The 12,134-nt window shown below is 43.3% G+C and overlaps 1 protein-coding gene across 2 annotated transcripts in view; it reads right to left on the reverse strand.

Annotated features, from left to right (window-relative positions):
• The window catches only part of FBXO10 (F-box protein 10), a 78,922-nt gene that overhangs the window by 55,558 nt on the left and 11,230 nt on the right, over nt 1-12,134 (reverse strand). Inside the window, exon 1 of one of the 2 annotated variants that reach the window (XM_032164184.2) lies at nt 10,438-10,607. The exons of the other annotated variant lie outside the window; for it this stretch is intronic. Coding sequence (XP_032020075.2) covers nt 10,438-10,605 — 168 coding nt within the window. The 5' untranslated portion in view covers nt 10,606-10,607. Of the gene's footprint in view, nt 1-10,437; nt 10,608-12,134 lie in introns of those variants that run through there. 2 annotated transcript variants of the gene reach the window in all.

Here is a 12,134-nt window from a genome sequence, read left to right on the forward strand (position 1 = left end):
TTCAAAATGTGCTCCCAGGACCTAGGAGCTTGTTAGAAGTGACAGACATTGGGCACCACCTTGTACTTCCTGGATCAGATTTGGCATTTTAACATCATCACCAGGGAACCTATGTGCACCCAAAATTTGAGAAGCAATGACTGAAATTAATATTGTCTTCATTTTTCAGTTCAAGAAACTAAACTTATGTGACAAATGACTTGCCCCAATCACTCATTAGAGAGGTGCAGAGCCACTGAAGCTCAGCCTGACCCCAAAGACTCTGTTTTTAACCACTAAGCCAAGCTTCATGGAAGAGCTGGTATCTGAACTGGACTCTTAAATTTGCATAGGACTGGGACATTCAGAGGAGGAAGAAAGGGGGCTGTAGCAGAGGAAACAGCATCAGCAAAAGCCCCTGAGGTAGAAAACCTTCAGCTGGGCTTAGGACATGTTGGGATGTTCAGTCTGGCTGCAGCTCCAGGAGTCTGAAGGGATCAGTGAGAAAGGCCACCTGAATTAGTTCACATGGAACATCCTTAGCCAAAGGTAAACAGTTTCTAGTTAATTTGGGGGACCACAGGGAGCTGCCATGAGTCCCAGCACAAAAGGCCCTATGCCTGCTGAAATGACTCTGACAAAAGGGACCCAACAGGCTTCATTCACACTCTAGTTTGGGCTCTGCCTCTCCCTTGCAGACTAATCATGAGGGCAGGTGACTTAACTCTTGTTTCACGTTTGTATAACAAGGGAAACACACTTTCTACCTACAGAGGGCCATACTAGTATCAAAGTGTTGGAATTTAGTTTCTAATAAAAAAGTAAGATTAGCCAGGCATAGTGGTGGGCACCTGTAATCCCAGCTACTTGGGAGGCTGAGGCAGAGAATCGCTTGAACCTGGGAGGTGGAGGTTGCAGTGAGCTGAGATCACGCCACTGCACTCCAGCTTGGACAACAAAGTGAGACTCTCATAAAAAAAAAAAAAAAAAAAAAAGTGAAAAAAAAATCAAGGGCTGCTCAGAACCCTATTTAGTATTGACAGGAAAAGAAAAAATTTATCTTCCAACATTATAAGGCACATAAGCCTCATAGGCACAGTATAAATAACTAGAAACTGTATTAACTGAGCAACTGTAATGGATTAATGATTTAAAATCTTTCTTCAAATCAAAGTAAATGTCCCTAGTTTTGTGGAGTAAACTGTTCTAAAGTAATAGTAAAATATTATAACCCCAAAGAGCCCTGTCCACACACCTACACACACCATTGGAAATGAGACGAAACTTAAATTTGAAGATGAGAAAAACTTCAGCTGGGCTTTTCATCATTTCTTCAAACCGTAGCTCTCTTCAGCGTGAGAAATATTATTTCTTTTTTCAGCTTTGAAATTTGATGACATAAACCAGAAAGCTGTGTTCTGATGGTGCTTTCTGAGTGGGCTTGGAGCCATAAGGACCTCTCTCCTTTCAATGCACTGCCTGTTCATTTTGGTTTGCCTAGGAGACAGAAGGGGAGTTGCAGGGGGGTCCCCAGATCTGGGTTTTAGTACTGATTCTCACATAAATTTATTGCATGTCCTTGAAGGGGCAGGCAAGGGTGTTTTGAGGGCTTACTAAATGCCAGGTGCTTTTTATATATCTTTTTTTTTTTTTTTTTATTGAGACAAGGTCTTGCTTTGTCACCCAGATTGGAGTGCAGTGATGTGATCTTGGCTCACTACAGCCTCAATCTCCTGGGCTCAAGTGATCTTCCAGCCTTAGCCTCCTGAGTAGCTGGGACTATGGGCACACGCTACCACACCCAGCTAAATTGCTTTTTTTTTTTTTTTTTAAGAGATGAGGTCTCACTATGTTGCCCAGGCTGGTCTCAAAGTCCTGGACTCAAGCGATCCTCCTGCCTCAGCCTCCCAAAGTGCTGGGATTATAGGCGTGAGCCACCATGCCCAGCCTTACATATCATCTTAATGAGCACTTAACAACAACCAAAACATAGTATGCTTATCCTCAATTCCTATGAGTAAACATTTATTGTGTGGTGATATTTTAGTGCATAACAATTGCAGGATCAAATTCATTCTTATTTCATGATCTATGAGTTTATATATATGTGACGGTGAGGCTAGAAGTTCCTATATCATCACTTCACAAGTTAGGAATCCCAGTACTCCAAGAAAGGAACTAGGAGGCACCATGCCTGGCTAATTTTGTATTTTTTAGTAGAGACGGGGTTTCACCATGTTGGCCAGGCTGGTCTTGAACTCCTGACCTCAGGTGATCCATCCGCCTCGGCCTCCCAAAGTGCTGGGATTCCAGGCACGAGCCACCGCACCTGGCCTTAGCTATGTCTGCCCAGCACCTTCCCTCTTCTGCGTCCTCAGGGGAACCCCACTTCTACTCTATTTAGTCCTGCTGGGACTGCCACTGAGAGTGTTGCAGTCGTCTACCTCACAGGACGGATACTTGACCCAAAGAAGACAGTAAGAATCCCCCATCCCCTTGCAAGGAATGGGGCAACTCAAAAGAGTCCATATGAGGAATGAAGCCAAACTCGGACAATCAAGGTGAGAGACTGCAAAAGATCAAAGGGCCAGGGACACAGTAACATTTTCTTTTTAAAGCCAAGTGATGTTCTTTTTCAAGTTCAGATAGTTTAAGCTGATCACCCACAAGCAAACAAATCCTGACAAATACAGTTTTCTCGAGTAAATTATTATTATTATTATTTTTTGAGATGGAGTCTTGCTCTGTTGCCCAAGCTGGAGTACAATGGCGCGATCTCAGCTCACTGCAACCGCCGCCTCCCGGATTCAAGTGACTCTCCTGCCTCAGCTTCTCGGGTAGCTGGGATTACAGCCGCCTGCCACCACGCCTGGCTAATTTTTGTATTTTTAGTAGAGATGGGGTTTCACTATGCTGGCCAGGCTGCTCTCGAACTCCTGACCTCAGGCGAACTGCCCACCTCAGCCTCCTAAAGTGCTGGGATTACAGGTGTGAGCCACTGGCACACATCCCCACCCACCCAATTTACTTTGTTTTCTCAGGTAAATTCTTTACTCTCTTCCTTTTTCTCTCTGTAGGCTAGTAAGACTCCAATCAAAGTTGATACATTGTATTTACATCTCCTCTACCCTAAGGTGGAAAAAGGATAAATGGAGTTCATGTGGTCTAAGGTCGCTGTACTGTCTGTCCAAAAGAGTAAGGATATTCACCACTTATAACGGAAATCTATCAACTTTGGTCAAACTGAAATTTCAAGCATAACCATTAAGAAAAAGTGTAACATTAGTCGAAAAAAAAAAGGTGAATGATGAAAAATAGCTCCAAAGAAGGGAAGACAGCTATAATGAAATGGAGAACTGTCAGGACAAACAGATTGAAAGCATAAAATAAGGCAGACCTAAACAAAAATACATCAGTGGTGCTATTAATGAAAATGGACTAAATGTTCTAATTAAAAGACAAAGAAAGTCAGGGTTTTCCCTGACTTTAAAACTTCCTTTTAAGTTTTCCCAGGGTTTAAAAAACCAAAACCCAATTATATGCTATTCATAAGAGACTTACCTAAAACACAGTTACAGAAAAGATGCAACTAATGGAAAAAAATATACCTTGTGTAGATTTTTAAAAGGATGGCACAGCTACACTATCAGATAAAGTATAAGGCAAAAAAAAATTATTAGAAACAAAAAAGGTAGCTTCACAATGATAAAAAGTGAATTAAGAATTAAGAATTAAGAAGATAAAACAACTTTATGTTTGTATATGCACCTGATAATATGGCCTTACAGATATAAAGCAAAAAAAAGGAAAATTAAAAGATGAAGTAGACAAATTCAAAATTATACTTGGATATTTAAACACATCCCTCTATAATTCATATGAAAGAAAAAAAACCACCCAGTAAGGATAAAGAAGATTTGAACACCATTAATAAACTTGATCTAATGGCATTTCATTGGACATTGAATCCAATAACTGAAGAATACACTTTACTTTCAAACACACATGGAACATTTATAAAAACTGACCATAAACAGAGCTCTAACAGAAGTATCAAGAAATTTCAAAGGATTAAAATTATACAGCTTCGAGCACAGTGGCTCACACCTGTAGTCCTTCCAGCTACCTGGGGAGGCCGAGGCAGGAGGATTGCTTGAGCCAGGAGTTCAAGGCTGCAGTTAGCTATGATCACACCACTGTACTCCAATGTGGGAGACAGTGAGACTGTCTCAAAAACAAACAAACCAAAAACAGAACAAGCTCACTGACCACAATCATAATTAGTCATAAATAAAGGATAATTAGAAATTGTTAGTATGTTTGGATATTACAAAACACATTTCTCGAATATAATATCTATTGGTTAAAGAAAGAATTACAATGGAAATTAGAATATTTTTAGAAACAAACAACAAAGAAGGCTGGGCTCAGTGGCTCATGCCTGTAATCCCAGCACTTTGGGAGGCCAAGGCAGGTGGATCACCTGAGGTCAGGAGTTCGAGACCCGCCTGAGCAACATGGTAAAACCCTGTCTTTACTAAAATACAAAAACATTAGCTGGGCGTGGTGGCACATGCCTGCAATCACAGCTACTTGGGAGGCTGAGGAGGCAAGAGAATCACTTGAACCCGGGAGGCGGAGGTTGCAGTGAGCTGAGATTGTGCTATTGCACTCCAGCCTGGGCAACAAGAATGAAAGTCCGTCTCGGAAAAACAGAAGAAAAGAAATAAACAACACAGATACCACATATCAAAACTTGTGAACTCCTGCTGAAACAGAATTTGGAAAAAAATGTATAACCTTAAATAGAAAGAATCAAAAAGATAAAAATTAATGAAACTAAACATCAATTTCAGGAAGTCAGAAAAAGAACAAAATAAATCCAAGGAAAATAGAAGAGAAAAATAAAGAACAGAGCAGAATTTATGAAACAGAAAATAAATTTATTATGAAGACTATCACTGATGGTAAAAGCAGGTTCTCTGAAAAGAACCTCTGCTAAAACCAAAGAAGAAGGAAAAAAAGCATTAAAATGAAATCAGAATGAAACAGGGGATATCTCTACAGATGTTGTACACCAAAAGATAAGAAAATATTATAAACAGCCGGGTGTGGTGGCTCACACCTGTAATCCCAGCACTTTGGGAGGCTGAGGCAGGTGAATCACGAGGTCAAGAGATCCAGACCATCCAGGCCAACGTGGTGAAACCCCGTCTCTACTAAAAATACAAAAAATTGGCTGGGCGTGGTGGCGCGTGCCCGTAGTCCCAGTTACTCAGGAGGCTGAGGCAGGAGAATCACTTGAAACCGGAAGGCGGAGGTTGCAGTGAGCTGAGATCGCACCACTGCAGTCCAGCTTGGCGACAGGGCAAGACTCCGTCTCAAAAAAAAAAAATTATAAACAACTTTATATAAATAAATATGAAGGGATAAACTCCTAGGAAAATATTACTTAGTTAAGAAATTATAAAAACAAAATCACCCTAGAACCATTAAAGACATTGAATCTGCGGTCAAAAATAAGATTGCAAAGAAAACACACCTCCAAGACCAGGTAGCTTCATCACCAAGTTCTATCATACATTCAAGGGACATAGAAAGGGAAACTAAAATGGATGGTGGAAGAGGATGATATGGGTATTTGCTAGATTTCTGGACCAACTGCAGCAGCAAGGGTTGTAATTTGTCTCACTAATCTTCCTCTTATAAGTTTTCCCAGGATTTGTGACTAACCAGAATCCTGGAGAAGCTGTACCCGGATAGAGTGAACTTAATGTAAGAAGCAAGCCTATCTGTATGGTGCAAGAAGTGGACTGTGGAGAATACTACTGGTTCCACTCAGATCCTGTTTACTGGCCAGCACACCTGTCACTCAGATGTGGTGTCAGCTGAGAACAACTCACAGATGTCCCTTTCTCCAGAAAACTGCAACTGCCCCCTCATCAGGCTGTGCCTCGCCTCCCCCAATCCAGCTTTCCTCATACTCCTTTTCCTGAGCGCTTCTCCTACAGTCTCACTTGAACAAGAATCCCTATTTTATGCCCTGCTTCTACAGAATGGGATCTAAGCTATCACCATTTAAGAGGGTGAAAAGAGCCATATATATATATATATATTTCCTTTATATATTTCCTTATTGAAAAATCAATTTCAAAATTTAAAAATGGCAAGAGACATTGCCTCACAAAAGAGGCAATCCAATTAACCAACAATAAACTGCTCAAGGGCTGGGCATGGTAGCTCACACCTGTAATCCCAGCACCTGGGGAGGCTGACGTGCGAGAACAGTTTGAGTCCAGGAGTTTGAGACCAGCCTGGGAAACATGGCAAGACCTGGTCTCTACAAAAAAAATTAAAATAATTATCCGGCTGTCCCAGCTGCTCAGGGGGCTGAGGTGGGAGAGATCTCTTGGGCCTAGGAGGTTGAGGCTACAGTAAGCCATGATCACGCCACTGCACTCCAGCCTGGGTAACAAAGTAAGACCCTGTTTCCAAAAAAAAAAAAAGAAAAAAGAAAAAAGTGCTCAACCTCAAGAGTAATCAAGGAGAGCAAGTTAAAACCACAAGAAATATCACGGCACACACATGAAAATAGTTAAAATATTAAAACCAATAAAACCAACTATTTGCCAGGATATGAAGCAACTGGAATTCTCATATACTCCTGGTAGGAAAGTAAACTGTTTGACACTATCTAGCAAAGCAATTGTACTCTAACATATATAACCTAAAAAAACTTGTTCAAATACAACAGAAAATATCTAAGGATGTACTTGGCAGTCAGAAACTATAAGCAACTCAAGTATCCATCAACCACAGGATGAATACATCTATTGTGACACAGTCATACCATGAAACACTGCTAGCAACGAAAATAAGTGAGGCTGCCACATGGATGCATCTCACAAACAAGTTGAGCAAAAGAAGCAAAACTATATTGTTTAGGGATACATACATAGCTGATATAATTACAAAGAAAAGCAAAACAATGATTATCACAAGATGATTTCTTCTGGGGGAGGAAATTATGATTTGGAAGCAGGTACTGAGTATTGCCAATGTTCCAGTTCTTGACATGTTGGTGATTACGTGTGTATTTCCTTTACAGTTATCTGTTAAACTATATATTTGTGTTTTTTTACCATGCATATTTGCTGTATTTCATATTCAAAAAGTTTAAAACAAATAAATGAAATAAATATACTGATTATTGTTTCTTAGAAAAATTGAGAAAACTAAAATCCTTTATTTTTAAATTAAAACCTTGCCTGCAAAATCTGTAACAGGGTATATGCCAAGTAAATTTTCCAGAATGCCTAAATCTGTGTGGCTCAGAGTGACCTGAGGACCCCTCTTTACATATGGAAATGTAAGGTGAGTAGGCACCCAAAGTCCTGGGGTAGCTATCTTGTTGAAGGCTCTCATTCCTGAGAATCCTCGGTAGGCAGAACCCTGGAGAGTATGCGGAACCAATTTGCCAAAGGGATTTGGGTTAAGGTTAGGAAGAGAAGGGACTGAGCCCACAAAGTCTGATAAGCTTGAAAACAGACATCTCTTGGGTGGTCAAGATGACCATGACCAAGGTTGCTAGCAGGAAGGGCCCCAAATGCCCTAAAAGAGAACTCTCCGGGAGACCAGGGGAACCCAGCCTGGTGAAAAGCTCAACAAAAGCCCAGAGTGAGGTGCTTTGGGGAGAATGGCTGAGCACGCAAGCATAAATGAAACAAACTCTAACCTTGGAAACCAAGCTTGGAATCATGCTGGCAGAGATTTGGTCCCATAAGGGCATTGAGCAGCAGTGATCACACATCCGTGGACTGTGTAGGACAGCTCTTCAACAGTGATGCCATATAGCTGTGTCAGGAATGACAATGTGTGTGGACTGCTCAGACAATGCAGTTCTCTCTCCTCTGGAGAGTGACAGTAAGACTGACCCCATTGGAATGTATAAGCCCCCAGAGAGGTTGGAGAAGGAGACACTGGAACTCTCACTAATAAGGGCATTAGAGAGGACTTGGGAGTCTACTTAGAAAAAAATAAGGAAACACATGAGTGAATTTAAACCCAACTTGTGAAATGAGACATATATGTTAAACATCTAAACTGAAATAGACAAAATCTTAATCAAATGTCTTTTTGTATACATTCCTTTATGTATACAGTATCAAACATTTTAAACGAGTGGGAAACTAATAATCACTAAACTAACAGAAAGAGGGTAGTAAGAGAAATTAGCAGACATTTCAAACAAAACCCATGACAGGTAACTCAAGAATAGGTTCATTCATTAAGGCAAACTGAAAGAACAAAATGCTTGTTCCATCTATTTCCTGACTGAAGCAGGTAAAAGGAATTTGTTTACTTCACATCTTCCTGTGAAAAGCAAGTGATGTCTTCTTGGTTGCCCAGAACACCATCCCTCCCATCTCCGAGAGCTCTTGCTGACTCCCTATCTACATCATCAGAGCCCCCACTAATCTGCCCTCAGTTTTATCCCTGCCAAAGAATCTGAGGTCCCTAAGGCCAGAGTCTACGTATGTTTTTATCTATTTCTACTCACTCCCACTCCTCTTGGCACTGCCACCAATGCGTGTTTATCGAAGGAAAAAAGGAGGGAGGGAAGGAAGGGATAGTGTAACTGCACTGCAACGGAAACAAACCAGAGAATGGAAACTCATGGTGACCTAGTGACTGCTTGACCATTTATTGCTTAATAGCTACTTGTGGGATCATAAAAATACAATTCCCTTGATAACCACGGCAACCAAAATGATGGCACTATGGTGAAGGCGGCTCTTTTCAGAAATCTAAAAACAATAAGAGGCCTGAAACCAGAAAGACAAAGAAATCCAAGTGCTCCAGGGCAGAAGGAAATCCTTTCTTAAAAGCCCTGACAAAGCAGCTTTTTCTCCAGTCTCTCAAATCTCACCAGGCTCCAGCAAGGGCTCTGGAACTGGTGTGAGGGATCATGAAACAATTCAGGAGGCCAGCTGCTATGAGGTAAGCTCACTGGGAGCTGCAGCTTATTGTTATTTTAAAATGTAATGAGAACGGGCAGGGAGATGGATATATATATACAACATTATATAACCTCAAACTAACATAGCTAGCTCTGGAAAAAGCCCCTTGAGGACAGGGACCATGTGTGTCTTGTTCACAGCTCTATGTCCAGATCCTAGTAGGTGTACAAGACAGAGTAGGGGTTCCATATAGCTGCTGAATAAATGCAGAATGAGATTAGAACTGAGGGAAAGCACAGTGCCTGGTAAAAGGTCCGTCCTCTCCACTACCCACTGCCAGCACTCTGTTGGGTCCTGAGCAAAATCAAAGTCCTGTCGTCCTTCTGGGTCCAGTCTCTCCATTTGCAAAGGAGACAGCTGGATTAGATGGTTTCCCAGGCATCCTCCAGCTCTGACAGTCAATCACCATACTGTGTTTTTTTTTTGGTGGCTACACATGCCTGGCACTTTTCTGTCCCCTCAGAGGGAATCTGATACCCATCTGCTCAAGTAAATTGATGTTCCCATCCAGCCTGACTCATATGGTAGGAACAACAGGTTCATGTGCCAATTGTAAAAGAGAAGGCAAAGGGGGCCCAGAATGAGAAAAAGGGAAGGTCTTACAAACCAAAACGGCAGTTTTCAGGACTAAAAATATAGAAACGAATGTGATTATTCTGCTAAAAAAAACCCTTCACGTGGGGCAATCTCTAGCTTACTAATAATGCTTATATTAACAGCATTATCTACTGAGGCTTTTGTGCCAGACACTGTGTGCTAAACGCTTTACAATTAATCCTCCCAGCAACCCATGAGCTTATTACCGCCTTTTCACAGATGAGGAATCAATCTGGCTCAAGGTCACAAAGCCAATAAGTGGCAAAACTGGGATCTGAACCAGAGCTGACTCCAGAGTTCTGGCTCCTCAAATGACTTTCCCCTCTGTTCTTCACTGTAGTCCTAAGAGCGAGGCAGGACAGGGGTTATCACTTTTTGTTTAAAGAGGAAGAAACTGTCTGAGAGGCTTGCGATTTGCATAAAATACACAGTGGGTGCCTAGCCCCATATTTGCCCCTGCGTTCCTAGGTGAAGGCTCTTCCCGTCCCAAGAGTCAGCTGCTGCTTCTTCGACTTTACTTACACACTCGAAAAATCTCAGGGCTGGAGGCACCGCGGAGATACATCCTCCGCGTCCGGTAGTTTCACGGGAGGGGAAACCAAGGCACAGCTCTCCGTCGGCGCGCCTGAGCCTCCGGGTGCCAGGAGACCGGGGAGCCGCGGGCGGCCTGAGGGTACCCCTCATGGTCTTGTCAGACCCCTGATGCCCGAAGCCCGACCAGACGCTCAGCCTCGGCCAGGACCGAGCGGCGCCTCCTGGGTCGGTCGCCTGGGGAAGCGCCCCGGGTCCCCTCCCCCGGCCGCCCAAGTTCGCCCGCAGCCTCTGCGCACCGGCCGCTTACCTCGCAGGGCGCTCGCCCACCGCGGAGTCCGGGCCGCGGCCGCCAGTGCCCTGGAAGCCACCCGCCGCCCCCGCTGGAGCCGCAGCAGCCGGTAGGATTGCGGCGTGCGGCCAGCCCCGCCCGGGGGCGGATAGCTGCCTGGGGATCGTTCGGAGCCGCCGCCGTCATGTGACGCGCAAGGCGGCGAAGGATGCCGGGAGCAGCTGGCTGGCCGGGGCTGGACTTCTCGACCACCGCGCAGAAAAGCTGTATCTGCAGGAGGGGCACCGGGAGACGGGAGGAAGGGAGACGAGGAGGGGGCGCGTGGGTCTTCGGGTACTGCAAAGGCGAGCTTGCGGAAGGACGATTCAGGCTCGTGTTGCGTGGCCCCAGAAGGGGCAGAAATAGAACCAGTGGGTGGAAACTGCAGGGAGGCATGCTAAGGCCAATACGGCGTAAATAAGATTCCTGCGAGCACCAGTTATCTAACAGTATAAGCAGCAGTTTCTTGGGTTGCTAGGCTCCCTGTAGGTGAGCATGTAGGGGCTGGGTTCATTCACTGAACAAACTGACCATTGGCTACCTGCCAGACAATGTACTAGGAGTACATATTAAATTAGTTGTATGTATGGCGCTTAGCATAACGCCTGCCACAAAGTAAATGCTGTGTTTGTTGCTGCTGGTGCCGTTACTATTATGGGCACAAAAGTGAACAAAGCAGATATGGTTCCTATTCTCCTGAAGTTAATTCTGTAGTGGAGAAGGTAGACGTAATCAAGTGTCATTTAAACCAACATGTGTTTAAAATTGTAGAAAATGCACGGAAGGAGCTGTAATTTAAAAATAGGGGCCAGTTGTGGTGGTTCATGCCTGTAATCCCAGCGCTTTTGGGGCCTAGGCTGGAGGAAAGATTCACTTGAGCCCAGGAGTTCGAGGTTAACAGTGAGCCATGACTGTGCCACTGCACTCCAGCCTGGGTGACAAGGCGAGACTCTTGTTTCAAAAATAAAACTACATAAATTAGGGACCAAGGAAGGGTAGTCAAGGAAGACCTCTCAGAGTAAGATAAAGAGTGAGCCAAATGGAAGAGGGGCAGGGTAAGCCCGTGAAAACTCTTGGGCCAGGTGGGTTGGGTTGGAGGAGAAAAGATTGCTCTTTGTGGAAATGGAAAACGTCTAGCTTGTCTGAAGCTTTTTAACGGGAAGAACAGTATAAGTGAGGTCAGAAAGGTAGGAAGGGGCCAGATCATGCAGCACTTAGTAGGCCATGACAAGGATTTTAAAATTGTATGTAACGGGAAGTCATTGAAGGGGTGGAGGATTTGATACCTTTTAAAATAGTATGTCAGCTACTATGTGAAGACAGGAGTTAAGAGTGGAAGCAGAGATTGGTAGCTTAACCTATTAACTGGGCCCATGGAGGTGCTATTTATTGAAATGGGAACTATTGTAAGGGGAATATATTTGGAAGTCGGGGGAGATCAAGAGCTCCCATTTGAACTTGTTAAATTTGACATTGCCAATTAGAATGGCTATTAACAAAAAGACAAAAAAATAACAAATGCTGGTGAGGACATAGAGAAAAGGGAACTCTCATACACTGAATTATATAGCCAGTATAGAAAAATGTATGAAGGTTTCTCGAAAAAGTAAAACTAGATCTGCCATATGATCCAGCAGTCCCACTGCTGGATATTTAACCAGGAATGGAAATCAGTA

The sequence above is a fragment of the Hylobates moloch genome, unplaced genomic scaffold (genome assembly GCF_009828535.3).
Source record: "Hylobates moloch isolate HMO894 unplaced genomic scaffold, HMol_V3 SCAFFOLD_10, whole genome shotgun sequence".
Lineage (NCBI taxonomy): Eukaryota > Metazoa > Chordata > Mammalia > Primates > Hylobatidae > Hylobates > Hylobates moloch.